This window comes from Nannobrachium achirus (assembly GCF_963921795.1).
Source record: "Nannobrachium achirus genome assembly, chromosome: 23".
Lineage (NCBI taxonomy): Eukaryota > Metazoa > Chordata > Actinopteri > Myctophiformes > Myctophidae > Nannobrachium > Nannobrachium achirus.
In genome coordinates this window covers 50,180,642-50,203,064 of record NC_137830.1, presented here as the reverse complement: position 1 = coordinate 50,203,064, position 22,423 = coordinate 50,180,642, and the positions used below count along the sequence as shown (strand labels likewise).

At 42.7% G+C, this 22,423-nt stretch overlaps 2 protein-coding genes across 2 annotated transcripts in view; both read left to right on the top strand.

Moving 5' to 3' along the window:
• Positions 1–13,555, top strand: part of LOC308308968 (stonustoxin subunit beta-like) — a gene marked incomplete at its 5' end in the record, with an annotated part of 72,804 nt that extends 59,249 nt beyond the window's left edge. The window contains one exon of the mRNA XM_080754421.1: positions 13,492–13,555. The remainder of the gene's footprint in view (positions 1–13,491) is intronic.
• LOC308308965 (neoverrucotoxin subunit alpha-like) lies at positions 91–13,539 on the top strand (the record flags this gene model as incomplete). Its single annotated transcript, XM_080754418.1, has 2 exons — positions 91–139; positions 12,938–13,539. 2 exons carry the CDS (start codon positions 91–93, stop codon positions 13,537–13,539), a joined length of 651 nt encoding a protein of 216 aa, XP_080610544.1.
• Positions 13,556–22,423: the final 8,868 nt, after the last annotated feature.

The window sequence follows — 22,423 nt, the reverse complement described above, 5'->3', positions numbered from 1 at the left end:
GGAGGAGGAGAAGAAGAAGAAGAAGAGGAAGAAGAGGAAGGAGGAGGAGAAGAAGAAGAAGAAGAAGAAGAGGAAGAAGAAGAAGAAGGAATGACCCTGGATGTCTTCCTGAAGAGAGCCTTCAAAAAATCCCTGAAGAGTAAGAATGGTCACCTGGACCTCTTTCTCCGCTTCCTTCATGGCCTCTCACTGCATTCCAACCAGAGTCTGTTAGGAGGTCTGCTATTTCAGACAAAAAACAGTCCAAAGAGCATCCAGAGAGCCATCAACAACCTGAAAAAGATGAAATATGATGATGCAGATATTTCTCCTGACAGATGTATCAACATCTTCCACTGTTTGATGGAGATGAACGACCACTCACTGCATCAGGAGATCCAACAGTACCTGGAGTCAGGGGACATATCAAAGACAGAACTGACTGAGAGCCAGTGTTCAGCTCTGGCCCACATGCTGCTGTCGTCAGAGGAGGTTCTGGATGAGTTGGACCTGCAGGAATACAACACAACAGGAAACGTGGCGACATCCAGACTGGTCCCAGCTGTGAGGAACACCAGAAAGGCTCGGTTAGTAGTCATGTGAATAGAAAATATATTAGAAGAGAATAAATCTACCGTCACATCTAACACTATAAGTAGAAATGATATTAATGATGTTAATGTAAAATATCCAATGATAATCAGATCTGATTATTATCCTATTAAAGTCGTATTAAAAAGATCCATGGCTAATTGGAAGGGGGGTTATGATGGAGGGTGGGGGGGCCCTAAAAAAATATTTTCCAGGGGCCTTCATGGGGGTGTGTGTGTGTGTGTGTGTGTGTGTGTGTGTGTGTGTGTGTGCGTGCGCGCGCGCGCGCGCGCGCGCGAGTCAAATATTGGCAGTAAAAGAGTTAATTATTTACCTGGACTTTAAATCATTGTTTTATTTGATGACCTTCCTGTCCTGGCATTTGACCTTTGTGCCCTCAAAACATTGACAACACCAAAGGTCAAGTGGTCTTGACCCTAGAATGACTAAACTCCTATGAACATAAAATAACCATTAAAGACGCACACACAACAAACAGTTCAAATGTTCACATCAGTGTTCCTCCTGGTTTAAGTGGAAATGCTTCTGGGGCTGCGTTGATACAACCCTCACCATGTGATCCATATTTGGGGTTGAATGATTTTTTTTTTCATGGTTTTGTTTTTTCTTTTTCCTTGAACATGAATTTACCCGGTAATCTAATCTGTGTTGATAATCTCTGTTTTTACATATTCTACATTTACAGACTTGTTGGCGATCTACTCGGAAAGCCAGAATATGAAATTGTGTCTTCAGCTCTCAGCTCTAATCCTTCACATCTCAGAGAATTGGATCTCAGTTATAAAGACGTGGAGGATTCATTCATGGAACTCATCTCTGCTGGATTAAAGAGTCCACATTGTGAACTGGAGATACTGAGGTCAGATTAATTAACCAGCATTATTTAGATTAGTTCTGTTTTATTATTTATTGTTTGATTCTAATAAGAGGAGTGTGCATTAAGTTGACATCATGGTAGAATCATGATACGGTGTTGGTTAGTCCTCACTCTGGCCACTAGGCGGCGGGTGAGCCAAACAGCATCTATGCCAGGCTGTTTTTCTTTTTCTTTTCAATACTACTGTTATCACAGGTGATATCACCTATGTAAAAGTCCATATATGGGTATTCCCCAGAATCCCTTTTATGCCCATATATGAAGATCCCTGATGTCATCGATATGCATCACTGGCCAGATGGCCAAGACATGGCCCATATCTGTGTGGCTGGTTCAGATAGGGATCTCCATGTATGGGCATAAAAGGGATTGTATGTTGTGATGTCATGGGAACCACTCTAACATAATCCCTTTTATGCCCATACATGGAGATCCCTGATGTCATCAATATAAAGCCCATATCTAACTTCATATGGGAATGCCATATCTGCGTGGCTGGTTCAGATAGGGATCTCCATGTATGGGCATACAATGGATTGTATGTTGTGATGTCATGGGAACCACTCTAACATAATCCCTTTTATGCCCATACATGGAGATCCCTGATGTCATCAATATAAAGCCCATATCTAACTTCATATGGGAATGCCATATCTGTGTGGCTGGTTCAGATAGGGATCTCCGTGTATGGGCATAAAAGGGATGTACCATATACAGTACATGGATCTCCATATATGGGTACCAGGGGTCTCCATATGGGTAACTGGTCTGATATACATCACTGGCCAGATGGCCAAGAATTCGTGCGCCCTTTAGGGCGAGGACGCATGTCGCCCTGAGGCGTCTTACTAGTAACTATATTGTCTGTCTGTCTGTCTGTCTGTCTGTCTGTCTGTCTGTCTGTCTGTCTGTCTGTCTGTCTGTCTGTCTGTCTCTCTGTCTGTCTGTCTGTCTCTCTGTCCTCTCTCAGTCAGTTTGCTGGATCATCTGTTGTTAACTTGCTGCTTCCTGTTTCCTGTCAGTTAGCTTCCTGTTGGAAGATGACCATGATTTACTTCACATTATTCCTGCCTGCCTGTTCTTTCCATCTCTTTGGTCCCTCCTCCAACACTCTGATAATCAATCCAGATATGTAATCTTTAATTACAGACTTGCTGGCTGTAACATCACACAGACAGGATTTGACATCCTGCTCTCAGCTCTCAGATCTAATCTTTCCCATTTGAGAGAATTGGACATCAGTTTCAACTGCCTGCAGGAATCACAAGTGGAGCAACTCTCTGCTCTGCTGAAGAGTGAAGAGTGTAGACTGCAGATCCTGAGGTAAATAAATAGTGTGTTTTCTCTCTGTGTGGATCTCTACTTGAACATCACTTTGTTAAATATGGATTTCTCTGCAGGTTGTCAGGCTGTGGGCTCACAGAGGACGGCTGTTCTTCTCTGGCTTCAGCTCTGACCTTCAACCCCTCCCATCTGAAACAGCTGGACTTGAACTTCAGCCACTTAGGAGGCTCTGGTCTGAAGAAGCTCTCTGCTGCACTGGAGACTCTGAAGTGAGTAGACTTGGACTGTGTCCATGTTGGTTAGTGCAGTGTTTACTTACAATGTTGAACTGGAGACTCTGAAGTGAGTAGACTTGGACTGTGTCCATGTTGGTTAGTGCAGTGTTTCCTTACAATGTTGAACTGAGTAGACTTGGTGTGTGTGAGTGTGTGTGTGTGTGTGTGTGTGTGTGTGTGTGTGTGTGTGTGTGTGTGTGTGTGTGTGTGTGTGTGTGTGTGTGTGTGTGTGTGTGTGTGTGTGTTACGGTTTAATACTTTCCCGGATTTAGCTCATTTTAAATCCTGGGGATTTTCTGACCTTATCCCGGGCTCCCCGGGATGTCCCGTTTATATATATATATATATATATATACTGTATATATAAAAAGAAAAAACAGTGCAAAACGGTCTCCTATATCTCTCGGCCTGGCGGAGACAAAAAGTAGAAAGATATGATCACCGGTCCGCAGGGCGGGGGCTTGGCTCTGTCATCAGAACTTCAGTTCACTAGAAAGATATGATGATCATTGCCAGTCTGCGGGGGCTCGCTGTCATCAGAACTTCAGTTCAGGACTCGCTGTTGTTGGACCTTTATATCCGATCGGACATTAGGCTACAAAACAAATTCACATCATCCACCACACACGGTCTCTTTGGCTGCGCGATTCACGGGACTGTCAAAAGCAGCAATGGATGTTATTCATTTTCCTGCCACATACAGTAGGCCAATCTCTTTGAAAAGACGTTTTCTGCTAATTCTGCGCCCACTTGTTTAAAAACAAAATATCACGACTTAGCAGAGCGAAGATGATGTTTGTGTCGCAGTGAGCAGAAAAGCGTTTCTCTAACTTCAAGCAAACAAGCGCAAGTGCGCAACCATCCCACTCATTTTGAAAGGTAGGCCTACGCCAATACAATTCATAAATGGTCACAAAGTGCTGTCAGATGTTTTAATTCTGGTTAAAATATATTGTGTGGAAATGCAAACCAACAGAGTAGGCCATTTTATATTTAGAGTTGCCATTTGTGAGTGCAATTGACTGAGTGGAGTGGACACATCAATAATGCATGCGTTATTGGTGTTTACAGTTTATATCTTGGCAATTTATGTCAAATCTAGTGTTTCATAGTTATAGAAAAATAGCAGATATAGAAGCTCACAGGGCGCGACACTGCACCGCAGCTTCTCATGAACGGTGTGCGTGCTCTTCATTTAGCTGATTGTAGAAGGCTATTTTTTTCCTTTTTTCTTTTTTTGCTGGAGAGTTTCTCATGTAAAAACGTTAAGAGCATAATTAATGCAACAATAAGAAAAGAAAATGCGCCATTATCACCTGTCAGTGTTTTCTTCGCATCACTTTAAGAAGTAAACGTGCCTAGTGAAAACAGCCAATCTACAAGCTCACAACGCGGCACTTTGCGCTACGTCGTGAGATGGTAGATCAGCTATATTCGATGACAGGCTTGCTTGACAGCCCACAGAGACTGGTAAAATCCTTCCACACAGCTGAAACAGATGAGATGCTTGCACGGCTGGTGAGGATAACGTGTCAGGCAGTCTAATTGCCTCTGCGCTGCTAGTAAATTGTATTTTCTAACAAGAAAAAACACAACCTCCAGGACGACGGGTCTCGCCGCCAAATCCCGGGAGGGAAATTACGTGCACTCTGCCCGGGAAGCCCGGATCCCGGGACCCCGGTATTAAACCCTAGTGTGTGTGTGTGTGTGTGTGTGTGTGCGTGTGTGTGTGTGTGTGTGTGTGTGTGTGTGTGTGTGTGTGTGTGTGTGTGTGTGTGTGTTAGACAGTCAGACATTGATTCATTGTTGTTCTGTTTCCTACAGTGTGAATCATGGAGGAGAACACTGGATTAAACCTCAACTCCTTACAAGATGTGAGTGTCTGTCTGTCTGTCTGTCTGTCTGTCTGTCTGTCTGTCTGTCTGTCTGTCACATTGACATTTTATACACAGTTTTACACAGTGTTTTATACTGTGTTGGCCCCTCCCTCCTTGTATTCAGAGGATATTATAAAAACCTTCATCAATGTGTTTTAAAGGTGTTTAGTAACACAATCCAAAACATTGAAATTCAACCCCCTCCAGGGCAGTGGTTCCAAACTGGGGTTGGGGACCCCTAGAGAGACCATTTAAAATACAGTTCAATCAACAGGCTTAGCTGTTCTTCAGCAGATACAAAGTGTTGCTGAGCACATCCATAGAGGGGAGAGGGGGAACAGCCCAGGACCTCATGCTCCCCTCTACCCAGGTGAGGAGCACCCTAGTCCTGCTCCACTCCTCCACTCCATCCAGGAGAACCTCTGGAGGAACCAGAGAACCTCCAGGTGATCTGGACTCCTGAGGAGCAGTGTCTCCTAGGATTCTACAAACTAAGAAAGATACTTTTTAATTTGACACGCTCCCACAAATAGAGATTCTCACACAAAACAAGGCTTTGGATAGCAGATATACAAGCGCACAGCATGGCACCGAGTGCCGCGTTGCGTCCTTGTATATATATGTATTTTGTAACTAAATTTTTGCTTCTGAGGGGTCCCTGGAACTAAATATATTGAGATGGGGGTCAGTGGCCAAATACATATCATTTTGGGGGTCCTTCACATGAAAAGGTTTGAGCACCACTGACATAGAAACAAAGGGTTTTCAATTTTATTTTTCAAAAATAGCAGATCTACAAGCTCGCAGAGCGGCACTTGGTGCCACACGGTGATCTTGTATATCTGCTATTTTTCAATAGTTAAAGCACAACATAATGCGTAATAATACGTTCCCAGTCTAAATGGGTTAAACCCCCTCCCCTATGAAGAACATTCATGGGAACATTCACGCAGTGAATCCTTGTACCCAGGGCCCAGAATTTGGTGTGACACCCCTGCCTAGGGGAGTTTCAACCTTTTGAAATGTGTTACTAGACATCTTTACAATCACATTAGTGAGGAAATGTCTTGAGAAGGAATTTATTAAATGAAATGTGTTACTAAACATCTTTACAATCACATTAGTGAGGAAATGTCTTGAGAAGGAATTTATTAAATGAAATGTGTTACTAGACATCTTTACTTACACATTAGTGAGGAAATGTCTTGAGAAGGAATTTATTAAATGAAATGTGTTACTAGACATCTTTACAAACACATTAGTGAGGAAATGTCTTGAGAAGGAATTTATTAAATGAAATGTGTTACTAGACATCTTTACAAACACATTAGTGAGGAAATGTCTTGAATCCACATTTTCCTGTCCTGAAAATCCAGTAAATACTCAATAGCCGGGGACCCGCAAGCCCAAAAGCTCAAGGAATAGGGTAGGACATGTGATTTTCTGCCGTACTTTTTATTTCTGTTTTATCTATTAGTTTGGTCATTGAGGTCCACAGAATGAGAGGCCTGCTCTGCCGGAAACATCGTGAAAAGAAGTTATGGCCATTTGGATATTCACTGTCCCATTGACTCCACTAGAAATATTAAAAAAATAAAATACATGTGCTTTAAGTAGCATGTGAGGGGTCAAACTAGGGGTTCTTCATGATTCTAAATCCATTTCAAGCATTTGTTTTGCATGAAAAACATTCCTTGGGTTAACCTTCAGCAGCCCAAAACTGTGAAAAGTGGAAAAAAGGTGATGACTCATCACTTTTCACAGTATTTGGGGGGCCGAAATCTAGCCCAAGGAATGTTTTCATGCAAAACAAATGCTTGCAATGGATTCAGGATCATGAAGAAAAACCCCCAGTTTGACCCCTCACATGCTAATTAAAGCAGACTTTTTTTCCTTTTTTTAATATTTCTAGTGGAGTCAGTGGGACAGTGATATACAAATGGCCATAACTTTCTTTCGCGATGTTTCCAGCAGAGCAGGCCTCTCATTCTGTGGACCTTAATGACCAAACTAATAGATAAAACAGAAATAAAAAGTACCGCAGAAAATCACATGTCCCCTCCCATTTTGGTGACTGGGTCCCCGGCTACAAGTATTAAAAATTACAACTACAGCACTTTTCTTTTTTTCATCAATGCATTGTTTATTGAAATTAAAAACATTTCCCCAAAAATAAATGCATTAAAACAGAACTGCTTAAATATAGTGAAAATAGCCAATCAAGCTCACAATGCACAGTAGCCCCGTTTACATGCACGCTTCTAATCGTATTAAAAACAAGATTTTAGATCAACCCGATCTAATTCTGCATGTATACACCTAAATAAACCCGATCAAAACCAACACGATTTAAATTCTGATCGGATGCAGAGGGGTGGTCTAAACTATTTTACGACCCGATCAAAAGGAAAATCCTTCCATGTATACACCTAACCCGATTAGAATGTGACATGGTTTCCAGTGGAAATAAGCTTAGTCTTTTCATGGATCTCCTTTTAGTAGACCTTGTACCAGTGAACTGTACCGTCATGAAACTGTACCTTTTCCTATGCAAACTTCTAATAAAGTCTTCAATCAATCAAACATGTTCTTTCACCGAAGCACATGAAGCATATTGCTTGCTGATGAGCGCGACAGAGACAGAGAGGGGAGAGACGCGCGCGCGCGCACACACACACACACACACACACACACACACACACAACGCAAAAGAATCACGAGAGAGAGAGAGAGAGAGAGGTTAACACACCGACCCAAAAACTTCACGAGCGCAAACTCACTAAATGGACCTGTACTGTAGGCCTACGTGTGGTGTGTGTGTGTGTGTGTGTGAGAGAGAGAGAGAGAGAAAGAGAAAGAATCTAGCGCAACTGGACGTTACCCTGTCTGTCCCGTTCATCTATCCTCCTGTCGAGTCCTGTGCGTCTTTTACCAGGTCAGATTGACCTGGCCACTAACTAATTGTCTTCTTGCTATCTATACTATAATTTTGCGAATGTCTGAGTGAGTGAGTGAGTGAGTGTCTGTCTGTCTGTCTGTCTGTCTGTCTGAAACAGCGTTTCTCCTCAGTGGCTGGAGCAATTGATCTGAAATCGCATCACCATTAGCATATGAACACACCTGACATAACTGTGAAGCCCGTTTGTCACTTTCACAAATCATATGCTGTATATTAGCATTTTTATGGTGTATCTATTATCTGTTCTGCATCTAGCATGAGGCACATCTATTCTGCATCTAGCATGAGGCAAAATGTTTAACCAGCTCTGTGTGTGTGTGTGTGTGTGTGTGTGTGTGTGTGTGTGTGTGTGTGTTTGTGTGTGTGTGTGTGTGTGTGTGTGTGTGTGTGTGTGTGTGTGTGTGTGTGTGTGTGTGTGTGTGTGTGTGTGTGTGTGTGTGTGTGTGTGTGTGTGCAGGCAGGCAGGCAGGCAGGCAGGCAGGCAGGCAGGCAGGCAGGCGGGTGTGTGTGCAGGCGGGTGGGCGGGCGGGCTGGGGGGAGGGGGGGGGGAGACAGTATCTCTGTAGCCATTAAACGAAACGGGTTTCTTACATTGATGCTCCTACATCATGCAAGCACCAGTTAAAGTTACTTTCCATCCCTCATATACTGTGTGCACAGTGCACATCCCATAACCCACACACTGCACATCATTTTGGAGCTCATATCTTTGAACGGGTAAGGGCTAGTCATAAATAACCTAAGAAACACCAGCAAAATATCCTTTATCCTATATCCTTCATCAGATAAATAGCCCAAGGGGACTGGGTTAAGGGGATATAAGAGTCGATTTTAAAAGTATTTAACTATACAGACTTTTTGTTTATTATCGTGAATGCACTTGTCCATGAAGCCTATTATGTTGATGGGCCGTCGGGCGCAAATGTGGATTGTGACGTGATGATGATTATAATAATGATAGGCCTAAGTAAAAGTATCAATACTGCAATGTAGATGTACTCTGTAGTGACAAGTAAAAGTCTGGAATTTAAAATGTACTTGAGTAAAAGTACGAAAGTATTGGCATCAAAATGTATTTAAAGTACCAAAAGTAAAAGTACAAAATGTTTGAAAATAGCAGATCTACAAGCTCACAGCGTGTCACATCGCGACGCGATGTGAGCTTGTAGATCGGCTATTTTTAGCTAAGGTATAGATTAGGGCTAAAGTGCATTAATGTATGTTTAATATAATATAATAATTTATATGCAAAGTAACTAGTAACTAAAGTTTTCAAATAATTGTAGTGGAGTAAAAGTACAATATTTGGATCCGAGATGTAGTGGAGTAGAAGTAAAAGTAGGCCTACTGAAAACTGGAAATACTCAAGTAAAGTACAAATACCTCAAAACTGTACTTAAGTACAGTAGGCTACTTAAGTAAATGTACTTAAATACTTTACACCACACATCCCCAATAATCTAATTAAAAGAGCATCGCAGCTTTTTTTTCACTTTGGTGGGGCTGTGCATTTGCATTAGGCTCCATTATTGCGACCGTAGGTCGCACTTACTACAGAAAGCTGCTCGAGGTGTCCGTCCGTCCGTCCGTCCGTCCGTCACACACGTCACACGTCACACTTTTGCCCTGCTCATATCTCCGCAACCGTTGCCCCGATCCATGCCAGATTTTGCACACACACTCCTTACCTGCCAAACTACAACCTCCAAGGACCCCCGGAGCTCCAGGGACCCCCAGCTCCCTCGGGGACCCCCAAGTGTAAAAAATGAGCACATGTGCAAAAATTACCAAATGACCACCCCAACGGGGCTGCTCACGGGGCATTCCCGGGGACCACCCACTCCTGGTGCTCCAGAACGGATGCAAAAGTGGTGGCGCCCCCAGTGGAGGACCCCCTGCCACTGCAGCTCACATAAAATGCCGTAACTCGGGCTAGGAGCGACCGGGAGAGCCGGGGCCGGTACCTATTCGTCCGCCTTGGCGGCGCGGAGACCCCACCCCTCATTTCTCACATGGCCCTCTAGCGCCACCATGAGGCCGATTCAGATTTTGCCCTAAAATCACGAAAATCACTACACAGTATGTCTACACTCATGTCATCAACATGCTCAGGAAGATTTTGGAAAAACACATTTTTGCTCTATTTGTGGAGATAAGTGACCTACGGTCGCTTATCTCCCGATTAGGGAGTCTTACTGGTTATTACTATTAATGGATACAGGGAAATGCGATCACAACACAATTTAAAAGTGGGCACATGTAAATGTTACGGTTAGTTTGGGTAACTCGGTTAGACTGTGGTAAGAGCGCTTGTTTTGTCGTTCACCACACACCAATCACCACCAGATGGCGACGACAGCCATTCACTAGTGAAGGCGCTGACGTCACTCGTTTGCGACTCTCTTTCTTTATTTACTAGCCTAGCCTAGCCTAGCCTAGCCTAGCCTAGCTTGCCCAGGCCTTACGACCTGGGCATAAATATAACGATTGCATTCACCACGGCTTCGTAACTCGCGCGGCGCTCCGCCGGCCGCGCGGCCCTGGCCCGCTTTTCGCGGCCACTCGCGCCTGCGGCGCTCGGGGGCGAAGAGCAGGACCAAGGTCCGCTGGCCTTCGCGCCGCTTGCAATGTCGTGGACAATCGAGCGGCTCCGCCTGGAGGACGTTGTTGTGGCGACCGCTTGTTCCGCCCCGTACCGCACGGCGAGCGCTCCGTTTCTCTATCTAACCGTTTCTCTATCTAACCGTGACATAAACACCAGATCGGATTGATCTCACCCCATGTAAACACTTGATCCAATACCTTCAATCGGGTTTATTTAGATCAGATTGGAATGATGCTGTCATGTATACGCAGCTAGTGTGAGGCGTTGTGAGCTTGTAGATCTGCTATTTTCACTATATTTGAAGTAAGGTTTAAGCGGTTAACCCATTAACATCTGAGATATGTCCGCCCGCCCAAATATCAGATTTACAAGCTCACAACCACAGATGGTTCCTCAAAGAACCTTCTTTGAACCATTAACCATTTAAACCCTGCGTCCCAATGTTGGACATGTCTTAATATGTGAACATTCACCGTAAATAGCAGATCTACAAGCTCTCAACTCATCGTGCTGCGACGTGTTGTGAACTTGTAGATCGGCTATTTTGGAGTGTGGAGGGTATAGAGCCCTGGGAGACACCGGTCGATGAAGGGTTAAAGTGGTTGATGCTTCTCAAAGTGTGGCCCGGGGACCCCCAGGGGTCCTTAGGGGGTTCCAGCAAAATGTTTACAGCATCACACTCATTTGAACCACTTTATCCATATTTTACACCTTGGCTATTTACAAATTGCAGATCTACAAGCTCACACAGCGCATGTGTCTAGGTGTGTGTCAAGGACCCCATCTGAAAAACGTTTGTGCCAGACACAACATTTTCCCAATATTCTTCATTTGAAAATAGCAGATCTACAAGCTCACAACGTCCCGCAATGTGGCGCGTTTTGACCTTGTAGATCGTCTATTTTCAAGTAGTCAATCGTTCAGCAGTAAATGGTTAAAGTGGTTACAGTGATTTTGATGCTATACATGAATGTTGCTGGGGATCCCCTGGAACCCCCTCAAGGACCCCTGGGCAGGGGCGATGAAGTTTCAATATTGAGCTGGATGCTCGTTTTGGACCCCACCCCTTTTTCACAATAAATAACTTGTTTTATCCTGCTGTTCTTATTTCAATATTAATTATTATACCCTACAATGTTGTAGGCATATTATGCCTTCTGTAATCTCAGCATTATGGATGAGCTAGGGCTCTGCTACGCTCAATGTATTTTCGAGAAAATAAATTAAGTTTAAATGTGAATAAAGGAAGGGAAATTCAAGTTACTGTTAAAGTTAGATATGAACTGCTTTGCATCGCACTGACTACAGTGAGTGAGGAGAGAGAGAGTGAGCGAGCCGATGCTCGATTAGCAGCCCGGCCGTCAGTGAAGAAAAATAGAAAAGTACTCCCATGTTTTACTTAAGTAACTAAAAGTAGAAATACTCTGTTAGAAGTCCCATGTCCAAAATGTACTTGCATAATGACGTTTTGGTATCAAAATGTACTGTATAAATAAAACGTAGTCATTTGCAGAATGTCCCATTTCACAGGTTTTCACAGCCTACCATAGATACAAATATTTTAGCAGTTCTAAGCTCACAATTATAGCTAAGCGTCAGCATTGTGATCTTGTATTTTCATTTCTAATGGCCTAAATATATAGACTGAAGTGGTTAATGTATGCCTTTATAATAATCGAAATATGCAAAGTAACAGCTGTTTACAAATATTTGTAGTGGAGTAAAAGTAGCCTACAATACTTGCCTCTGAGAAAGCCTCAAAATTGTACTTGGCCTACAGTAGGCTACTTGAGTGAGTATAATGTAATTTGTTACTTTACACCACTGCAGCCTGGCCCATCAGAACCGGTTGAACATGTAATAGCAGACAGACTTGTAATTGGAAGCAATTAGCATGAGTGACTGGGGGTCGCAACGAGCTCCAGCAGCGATTTAGCAAGACAATGGGGACAGTGGGACCATAGCGCCGTTTGGGGGGAAAAAACGGACCAAATGACAGAAAAAATAGGTCGATAGCCTGAAAAGTGGGGTGGCAGTCCGGTCCAAAAAGACCTGGCTCCGGCGAACGTCTCATAGCTGTACGCTTGAGCTCCCAGGCGTACCCTATGTTACCGCCCCTGCCCCTGGGGGTAGGGGCCCAAGGAATGGGGCCCACTTTGAGAACCACTGTATTCATGATCTATAAATCTGTACAATATTCATGTTTAAATGTGTTAGACACACAGAGACCCCCCTCCCATCGCTATGGAAAACCAAACTTTATTGATTCTGTAACCCCCCCCCCCCCCCCCCCCCCCACCACACACATACACACACCTTACCTGATCCATTATTATAGTGTGTGTGTGTGTGTGGGTGGGTGTATTTATATGCATGCACGAGCGTGCGGGCGTGCGTGCGTGCGCCTGTGCGTATGTGTGTCACTCAGTGAATATGTATTTAATGTTTACTGTGTTGTTTTCTCATCAGATTCTCATCGTCTCACACTGGACTCAAACACAGCAGACACAAACCTCTCTCTCTCTGAGAACAACAGGAAGGCGACTCGGGTGGAACAGCCTCATTCATATCCTGATCATCCAGAAAGGTTTGATGTAACGGCTCAGGTTCTGTGTACAGAGGGTCTGACTGGACGCTGTTACTGGGAGGTAGAGAGGAGTGGAGCGGTTGATATAGGAGTAACTTACAGAGGAATCAGTAGGAAAGGAGAGGGTGAGGAATGTTACCTTGGACACAATAAAATGTCATGGAGTCTGACCTGTTATGATCGTAACCATGTTAACAGATACATTGTCACACACAATAATAAGATCACTTACCTTCCTGAACGTCCCTCTGACTCCAACAGAGTAGCAGTGTATCTGGATTGTCCTGCTGGGACTCTGTCCTTCTATGAAGTGTCCTCACCGACACTGACACACCTCTACACCGTCCAGTACAAATTCACTGAACCTCTTTATGCTGGCTTTGGGTTGTGGTCTAACTCCTCTGTGTCTCTGTGTGAGGAGTCTGAGGACAGACAGACAGACAGCTGTGAGGACAGACATGCAGGGTGGTGTATCATAATGTAATAATCAGGAACAGGGGGTGGGGGGGGGGGATGTTTATAGAATCAATATGGTTTGGTTTCCATAGCGATGGGGGGGTAACACATTTAAACATGAATATTGTACAGATGTATAGATCATGATATCATCATACAGTGGTTCCCAGGGGTCCTTGAAGGCGTTCCAGGGGGTCCCCAGCAACATTCATGTACTGTAGCATCAAAATCAGTGTAACCACTTTAACCATTTACTGTATAAATTGACTCTTTGAAAATAGACGATCTACAAGCACACAACATGTCGCATCACGGCGTGTTGTGAACTTGTAGATCTGCTATTTTCAAAAAATGAATCTTGTAAAAATGGAGTCTCTGGAACAAACTGTTCAGATTGACATGAAAAGGTTTGTTCTCAATCTGTGGGTCTGGACCCCCAGGGGGACCCCCACCCGGTGACCCCCTTAGGGACCCCCATCTGGGGACCCCCAGAGGGACCCCCAGGGGGTCCCCAGATGACAGTGAAGTGACAATGAAAGAACTTTTAAAAGTAATCAAAGTATAAACTGGTCAAACATTGGACAAATTGTCAAATAACATAAAGAGGCAAATATTGTGAAAATAGACGATCTACAAGCTCACAACGCCTTGCAACGTGGAACTGAGTCAAACTAAATGTAATGCTTCAACTCTACAATTTACACTTTGTTTGAACTGGGGGGTCCCCAGTTCAAATATGATTATTTTGGGGGTCGTGTCCTTTAAAGTGTGAGAACATCTGCTCTAGAACAGGGGTCTTCAACGTTTTCAAGTCAAGGACCCCTTAGCAGAGAGAGAGATGAAGTAGGGACCCCTTAGCAGAGAGAGATGAAGCAGGGACCCCTTAGCAGAGAGAGAGATGAAGTAGGGACCCCTTAGCAGAGAGAGATGAAGCAGGGACCCCTTAGCAGAGAGAGATGAAGCAGGGACCCCTTAGTAGAGAGAGATGAAGCAGGGACCCCTTAGCAGAGAGAGAGAGATGAAACAGGGACCCCTTAGCAGAGAGAGAGATGAAGCGGGGACCCCTTAGCAGAGAGAGATGAAGCGGGGACCCCTTAGCAGAGAGAGAGATGAAGCAGGGACCCCTTAGTAGAGAGAGATGAAGCAGGGACCCCTTAGCAGAGAGAGAGATGAAGCAGGGACCCCTTAGCAGAGAGAGATGAAGCAGGGACCCCTTAGCAGAGAGAGATGAAGCAGGGACCCCTTAGCAGAGAGAGAGATGAAGCAGGGACCCCTTAGCAGAGAGAGAGATGAAGCGGGGACCCCTTAGCAGAGAGAGATGAAGCGGGGACCCCTTAGCAGAGAGAGAGATGAAGCGGGGACCCCTTAGTAGAGAGAGAGATGAAGCAGGGACCCCTTAGCAGAGAGAGATGAAGCAGGGACCCGTTAGCAGAGAGAGATGAAGCAGGGACCCCTTAGCTGAGAGAGAGATGAAGCAGGGACCCCTTAGCAGAGAGAGAGATGAAGCAGGGACCCCTTAGCAGAGAGAGATGAAGCAGGGACCCCTTAGCAAAGAGAGAGAGAGATGAAGCAGGGACCCCTTAGCAGAGAGAGAGATGAAGAAGGGACCCCTTAGATGAGAGAGATGAAGCAGGGACCCCTTAGCAGAGAGAGAGATGAAGCAGGGACCCCTTAGCTGAGAGAGAGATGAAGCAGGGACCTCTTAGCAGAGAGAGAGATGAAGCAGGGACCCCTTAGCAGAGAGAGAGATGAAGCAGGGACCCCTTAGCAGAGAGAGAGATGAAGAAGGGACCCCTTAGCTGAGAGAGATGAAGCAGGGGCCCCTTAGCAGAGAGAGAGATGAAGCAGGGACCCCTTAGCTGAGAGAGAGATGAAGCAGGGACCTCTTAGCAGAGAGAGAGAGATGAAGCAGGGACCCCTTAGCAAAGAGAGAGATGAAGCAGGGACCCTTTAGCAGAGAGAGATGATGCAGGGACCCCTTAGCACAGAGAGATGAAGCAGGGACCCCTTAGCAGAGAGAGATGAAGCAGGGACCCCTTAGCAGAGAGAGATGAAGCAGGGATCCCTTAGCAGAGAGAGAGATGAAGCAGGGACCCCTTAGCAGAGAGAGAGATGAAGCAGGGACCCCTTAGCAGAGAGAGATGAAGCAGGGACCCCTTAGCAGAGAGAGATGAAGCAGGGACCCCTTAGCAGAGAGAGAGATGAAGCAGGGACCCCTTAGCAGAGAGAGAGATGAAGCAGTGACCCCTTAGCAGAGAGAGATGAAGCAGGGACCCCTTAGCAGAGAGAGATGAAGCAGGGACCCCCTCTACATATTGTATAAATGTGTGATGGAGATTCTCATGGATTTCATAGATAGATTCATAGACTTGTTTGACTCTTAACCAATTAAAATCTTAAATCGTCGATACTTAGTAAACTTGACCTTTCACTCTGTACTTGGTCTGCTCTTTTTTACCTCTACACCAAACCTTTTTGCCTAGCTGGACGGGCAGGGTGCCTCGCAGCGCGAGGCGTTGAGAGCTTGTAGATCTGCTATTTTTGTCTACAGTTTTCCTCAGAATAAGGATGTGAGGGTTCAAGTTGTTCATTTAAAATAATTATCCTATCACATAAGGATTTGGTGGACCCCCCTGTAGTAACTCTGAGGACCCCCTAGGGGTCCCGGACCCCCTGTTGAAGACCCCTGCTCTAGAACATTTAAACATGAATTCTGTAAAGTTTTATTGATAATGAAAACAAAAATACAATTACTCTAATGAAGGGTTTTGAAAATCATGTATTTTTGTTTTGTTATGTTTTTGTTTGTTTTTTTTACCTATAAGATGGTTTTATAAAATGTAAAACATTTATATTTACTCATATTTCCAATAAAATGAAACCATTGCTATTCTATTTACATTGTGCCAAAGTTACATTAAACCCTGATACAATGTTTTGATAAAAACAACAATAAAATATTATAAAATAAAAACATTTTGAATGTAACTTTTTGAAGTGAGGGTTATTCTGTACGCACACGCGCGCACATACACACACGCACACGCAGTAATCATTAGTGTGTGTTCAGTAACAGTGTTAAACAGCTCTATATTGTGACAGTAATCATCGCTATAGTGTTTGTTCAGCAACAGTGTTAATAGCTCTATATTGTGACAGTAATCGCTATAGAGTGTTTGTTCAGTAACAGTGTTAAATAGCTCTATATTGTGACAGTAATCATCGCTATAGACTATAGCGATGATTACTGTCACAATATAGAGCTATTTAACACTGTTACTGAACAAACACTAACAGTGTTAAATAGCTCTATATTGTTCAGTAATCATTGCTATAGAGTGTTTGTTCAGTAACAGTGCTAAACAGCTCTATATTGTGACAGTAATCATTGCTATAGAGTGTTTGTTCAGTAACAGTGCTAAACAGCTCTACTGTATATTGTGACAGTAATCATTGCTATAGTGTATTTGTTCAGTAACAGTGTTAAACAGCTCTATATTGTGACAGTAATCATTGCTATAGTGTTTGTTCAGTAACAGTGTTAAATAGCTCTATATTGTGACAGTAATCATCTCTATAGAGTGTTTGTTCAGTAACTGTTAAATAGCTCTATAAATGGGGCTACATTGACCCCTAGGGGTACTCAGAGGTACTACAGAGGGAATGTGAAAGAAAATATGAAATGCAGTTGTATTTAATTATGAAACTTTAAGAAACTTTGTGAGAACCTACGTTTTCAAGAACCTGACTACCACAACTGTTACAGAGTAGAAAGTAATACCTTTTTGCATATAAAAATATATTTGCATAAATATTTTAATAACTTTAGGGTACTTTGATTCAGAAAGCACATGCAGAAAGGGAGAACCGAAGTCAGAAACGTTTGAGATGCACTGATAGACCAAACACCCTATATCAGGGGTCTTCAACGTTTTCAGGCCAAGGACCCCTTAGTTGAGAGAGAGATGAAGCAGGGACCCCTTAGTTGAGAGAAAGTTGAAGCAGGGACTAGGGATGGGCCGAAAGCAAAATTCTTGGCCGAAACCGAATACCGAATACTGGAAACATTCCACCGAATACCGAATACCGAATAGCCGAATAATACATGTATATAATTTATTTTGTATAATAAATGTTTGTACCATTGCTGTACCTTTGTTGTAAAGCTACCTGATTATGGCAAACCCTAACTTAAATAATAATCACCATATGGTTCCATAAAACATTTATTTCTCACTTTTGAATGCACACATAACAAAATAAAATATTTTCTCTTTGCAATGTTAGCATAAAACAAAGTCAAAATAGTGCAACTATTTCTGTAGTATCCTACAGAGATAAAAGTGCATCAGAACAAGGTGCTTAAAACTGCAGAATGATCTAGGCCTACAACAAAATATTATTGTAAACACAAGGGCTGTAACAGCCAGGCCTTCAACAACAAATGCACATACTGTATGTTGCAAAATGATCTAGGGCCCAGGGGTCCTCAAATACAAATCTTGAAGGTCCAGAAATATTTTTTTGAAACAGGTCCAGGTCCGAAAAAAAGGCGAAGGCAAAATAAGGCGGATACATTTATACAGTATGTACTGTATGTATGTATGTTTATTATAATCATTAGAATTGTTTATTTTAATTATTATTATTATTATTTGGAACTTTGGAAATCTCAGTTGGAACTGTTACCCCTGCTACCTGATGCTGGATAAGCGGTTGAAGATGGATGGATGGATGAATGGATAATTATTTATGCATGTAGAGTAGGCTACATTATTTACATTTATTGTGTAGCAATAAAACACTGGCTTATAGTTTAATTATTGGAAACTAAAGAGCATAAATGCAATATTAGGCTTGTCGTTCAGAATGGAAAATAAAGTGGAACTTAGCGTGAGGGGGAGAGGATTACTTGACATTCAGTTAGTTGACACACGTACTGCACAAGCCAGACTGTGCTGATTGACTATGTCAAATGACCAGTCAAATCAGGGTCAACGAGTCATAGTTATTAACCTAACACAGCCTAGGATAGCTGGCAATAATATGCGACGACACATCACATTGTTAAAGACGCATGATCACGCATCGCGAGTTTCGCGACCATTTCTCGTCTAATGCAAGCAGTTGGAGCCTTACATCGTGGATATTAATGTGTTGCTGTTGTCCTCTCCAATTGAACAGCCAAAGGTAGAAGATCTCTAAGTTATTAATCCAGTGGGAGCAATGGTTTCCAAGAGGTTTTAGCAACTTTTTTAAGGCAGCGAGCGGCATGAGTGTGTGGAGAGGAGAGGAGAGGAGAGGGGAGGGGGGGGAGCAGCATGGAGAGCAGACTGCGTCGGAGACTCGGAGGGAAGGAAAACCTTTGATCTACAAGCCCACAGCACGTTGCACCCGCGACGCTTTGTGGGCTTGCAAATTGGCGTAGGGGTGTGTCTTGTGAGCCTGTGTATGTGTTTGAGCGAATGAGCACAATCAGCACATACACACCCACGCACACACAAACACACATCACACACAGTCAGTCCGATCGTCAGATACAACTGTGCGGAGATTTCTCAGAAATGTGCCGCGGTCCGGACATGGACTGCGGTCCGCCTATTGAGGACCCCTGACCCTGTCCTTCACACTATTCGGTGCTCAACTATTCGGTTTTAAAAGCTATCCAGCCGAAAACCGAAAATGCATTTTTAGCCATTTTCGGCCGAAAATTTTCGGTGCCGAATATTCGGCCTCATCCCTAGCAGGGACCCCTTAGTTGATAGAGAGTTGAAGCAGGGACCGCTTAGTTGAGAGAGAGATGAAGCAGGGACCCTTTAGTTTGAGAGAGAGATGAAGCAGGGACCCCTTAGTTGAGAGAGATATGAAGCAGGGACTCCTTAGTTTAAAGAGAGATGAAGCAGGGACCCCTTAGTTGAGAGAGAGTTGAAGCAGGGACCCCTTAGTTGAGAGAGAGATGAAGCAGGGACCCCTTAGTTGAGAGAAAGAGAGATGAAGCAGGGACCCCCACAACCTGTTCATAGATTCCATATAGTTTCATTGTTTGACAGCACAATCATCAGTGTATTTTGGATTCATGTCAATTTGTGTTTTCAGATATTTAACCACTTGAACCGTCAATACTCAATAAACTTGACCTTTCACTCTGTACTTAGTCTGCTCTTTTCCCCCTTATACGCCAAACCTCTTTGCCAAAAATAGCCGATCTACAAGCTCACAACGCCTCGCAGCGCGAGGCGTTGTGAGCTTTTAGATCTGCTATTTTTGGCTAAAGTTCTCATAGGAGAGATAACAGGCAAACTTTGATCAAAGTAACAATTCTTCTACATTCTCTTAATTTTTAGACTTCTTGTAAATTAATTAATGCAAATGTTTAACAATAGTTTAACTCTTGAGAGGATAAAATGAAACCAAATGGTTGGTTACCAACTCTCCATCATTTAGCTGGGGACCACCTGGAACCCCCTCAAGGTCCACAGGTGGTCCCCGGACCACTGGTTGAGAACCACTGCTCTAATGATTACTGTCAGAAATAGAGAGTACACATGGAACGAAATCTGGTTCCATTGTTTGATTGATTGACTGAGGTATTTATTGGAAGTATTGCATAGTAAAAGGTACAGTTTCATGACAGTTCACTGATACAAGGTCTGTGAGTGGTTTTTCAGGGCGGTTTTAAAGGATGCTTGAGATTTGCACTCCTTTAAGGCCTTCGGTAAGGCGTTCCACATTTTGGTGGTATAGCAGGAGAACAAATTTGATCCTTGTGTACACTCTGAATTACAGACCTGGCTGTATAAGGGTCCATTTGGTTCCATTTGTACACTCAGAGTTACAGACCTGTAAGGGTCCATTTGGTTCCATTTGTACACTCTCAGAGTTACAGAGCTGTAAGAGTCCATTTGGTTCCATTTGTACTCTCTCAGAGTTACAGAGCTGTAAGGGTCCATTTGGTTCCATTTGTACTCTCTCAGAGTTACAGAGCTGTAAGGGTCCATTTGGTTCCATGTGTACACTCTCAGAGTTACAGAGCTGTAAGGGTCCATTTGGTTCCATTTGTACACTCTCAGAGTTACAGACCTGCAAGGGTCCATTTGGTTCCATTTGTACTCTCTTGGTGAGCTTGTAGATCTACTATTTTGAGAGAATAAATAAATACCAATCTATAGATGAGGTCCCAGCAAATATAAATGAATACAAATAATAGTCAATTATTTAACAATAATAATAAACAAATCTATAGCTGAAGTCCCAGCTTATATAATAATACTACTATTAATGATTTAATAATAATAAATAAATACTACTAATAATGATTTAATAATAATAAATAAATACAGATGAGGTCCCAGCAGATATAAATAAATACTAATAATAATGATTTAATAATAATAAATAAATACTACTAATAATGATTTAATAATAATAAATAAATACTACTAATAATGATTTAATAATAATAAATAAATACAGATCAGGTCCCAGCAGATATAAATAAATACTACTAATAATGATTTCATAATAATAAATAAATACAAATCTATAGATGAAGTCCCAGCTTATATAAATAAATACTACTAATAATGATTTAATAATAATAAATAAATACAGATGAGATCCCAGCAGATATAAATAAATACTACTAATAATGATTTAATAATAATAAATAAATACAAATCTATAGATGAAGTCCCAGCATAAATAAATAGGCTACTATTAGTAATGATTTAACAATAATAAATAAATACAGATCAGGTCCCAGTATATATTAATAAATACTAATATAATGATTTCATAATAATACATAAATACAGACTGCTGGGCGGAACCTTTTCATCGCTCCTCGTTCACCGGAAGTAAGACGGAGCCGTTTGAGTGACGGAGCGGAAGCAGCGTGAGGTGAGTGTAGTTCTATATTTTTAGAGAAGGAGCTGCGAGCTGCATACATATACAGATCCTTCTCAAAAAATTAGAATATTGTGTAAAAGTTCATTTTCTTCTGTAACATAATATTTTTTTTAAACTTTCATATTGTTTAGATCCATTGTGCATGCAGTGACATATTCAAAAGTTTTGTTTTGTTTTAATTTAGATTTTTATGGCATACAGCTCATGAAAATCAAAAATCCATATCTCAAAATATTAGAATATTCCACACAGCCACTCAAAAGAAGCATTTATAATACAGAAATGTCAAAGTTCTGAAAGGTTATGTTAATTTATGCACTCAGTACTTTGTATGGAATGCTTTTGAACAAATTCCTTCATCAGGGTGGGGCGTGGCATGAAGGTGGTCAGCCTGAGGTACTGCTGAGGTGTTATGGAAGCCCAGGTTTGCTTTGATAGAGGCCATAAGCTCATCTGTGTGGTTGAGTCTGGTGTCTCTCATCTTCCTCTTGACAACACAACACCGATTCTCTGTGGGTTTCAGGTCAGGCCAGTTGGCTGGTCAGTTAAGGCCAGTAATACCATGGTCACTACACCAGTTACTAGTAGTTTTGGCTCTGTGGGCAAGTGCCAAGTGCTTCTGGCTAAAATAAATCAACATCTCAATAAAGCTTGTCAACCTACGGAAGCATTAAGTGCTCTAAAATCCCTGGGTAGATGACTGTCTTGACTCTGAACTTGACAAAACGCAGTGTGGGCAAAACCAGCATTGCATTGTATTGCAGGGAACGGAGCGAACAGGCTGGCTCCAGGCTAACATAAAGGTGCTTTACTTGATGTTCTCCGTGGGGCAGAGGATGGTCCTGCCCAGTGCCGTCTCCTGGTACGCGGTGGCGTGGAGGTAGTCAAAGACCACCTCCTGCAGCTTAGGGCTGTCACGATATGACATTTTACATGACGATTAATTGTCACTCAAATAATTGGCGATTAACGATTTAATTGTATTTTTGTCGTTGATAATTACA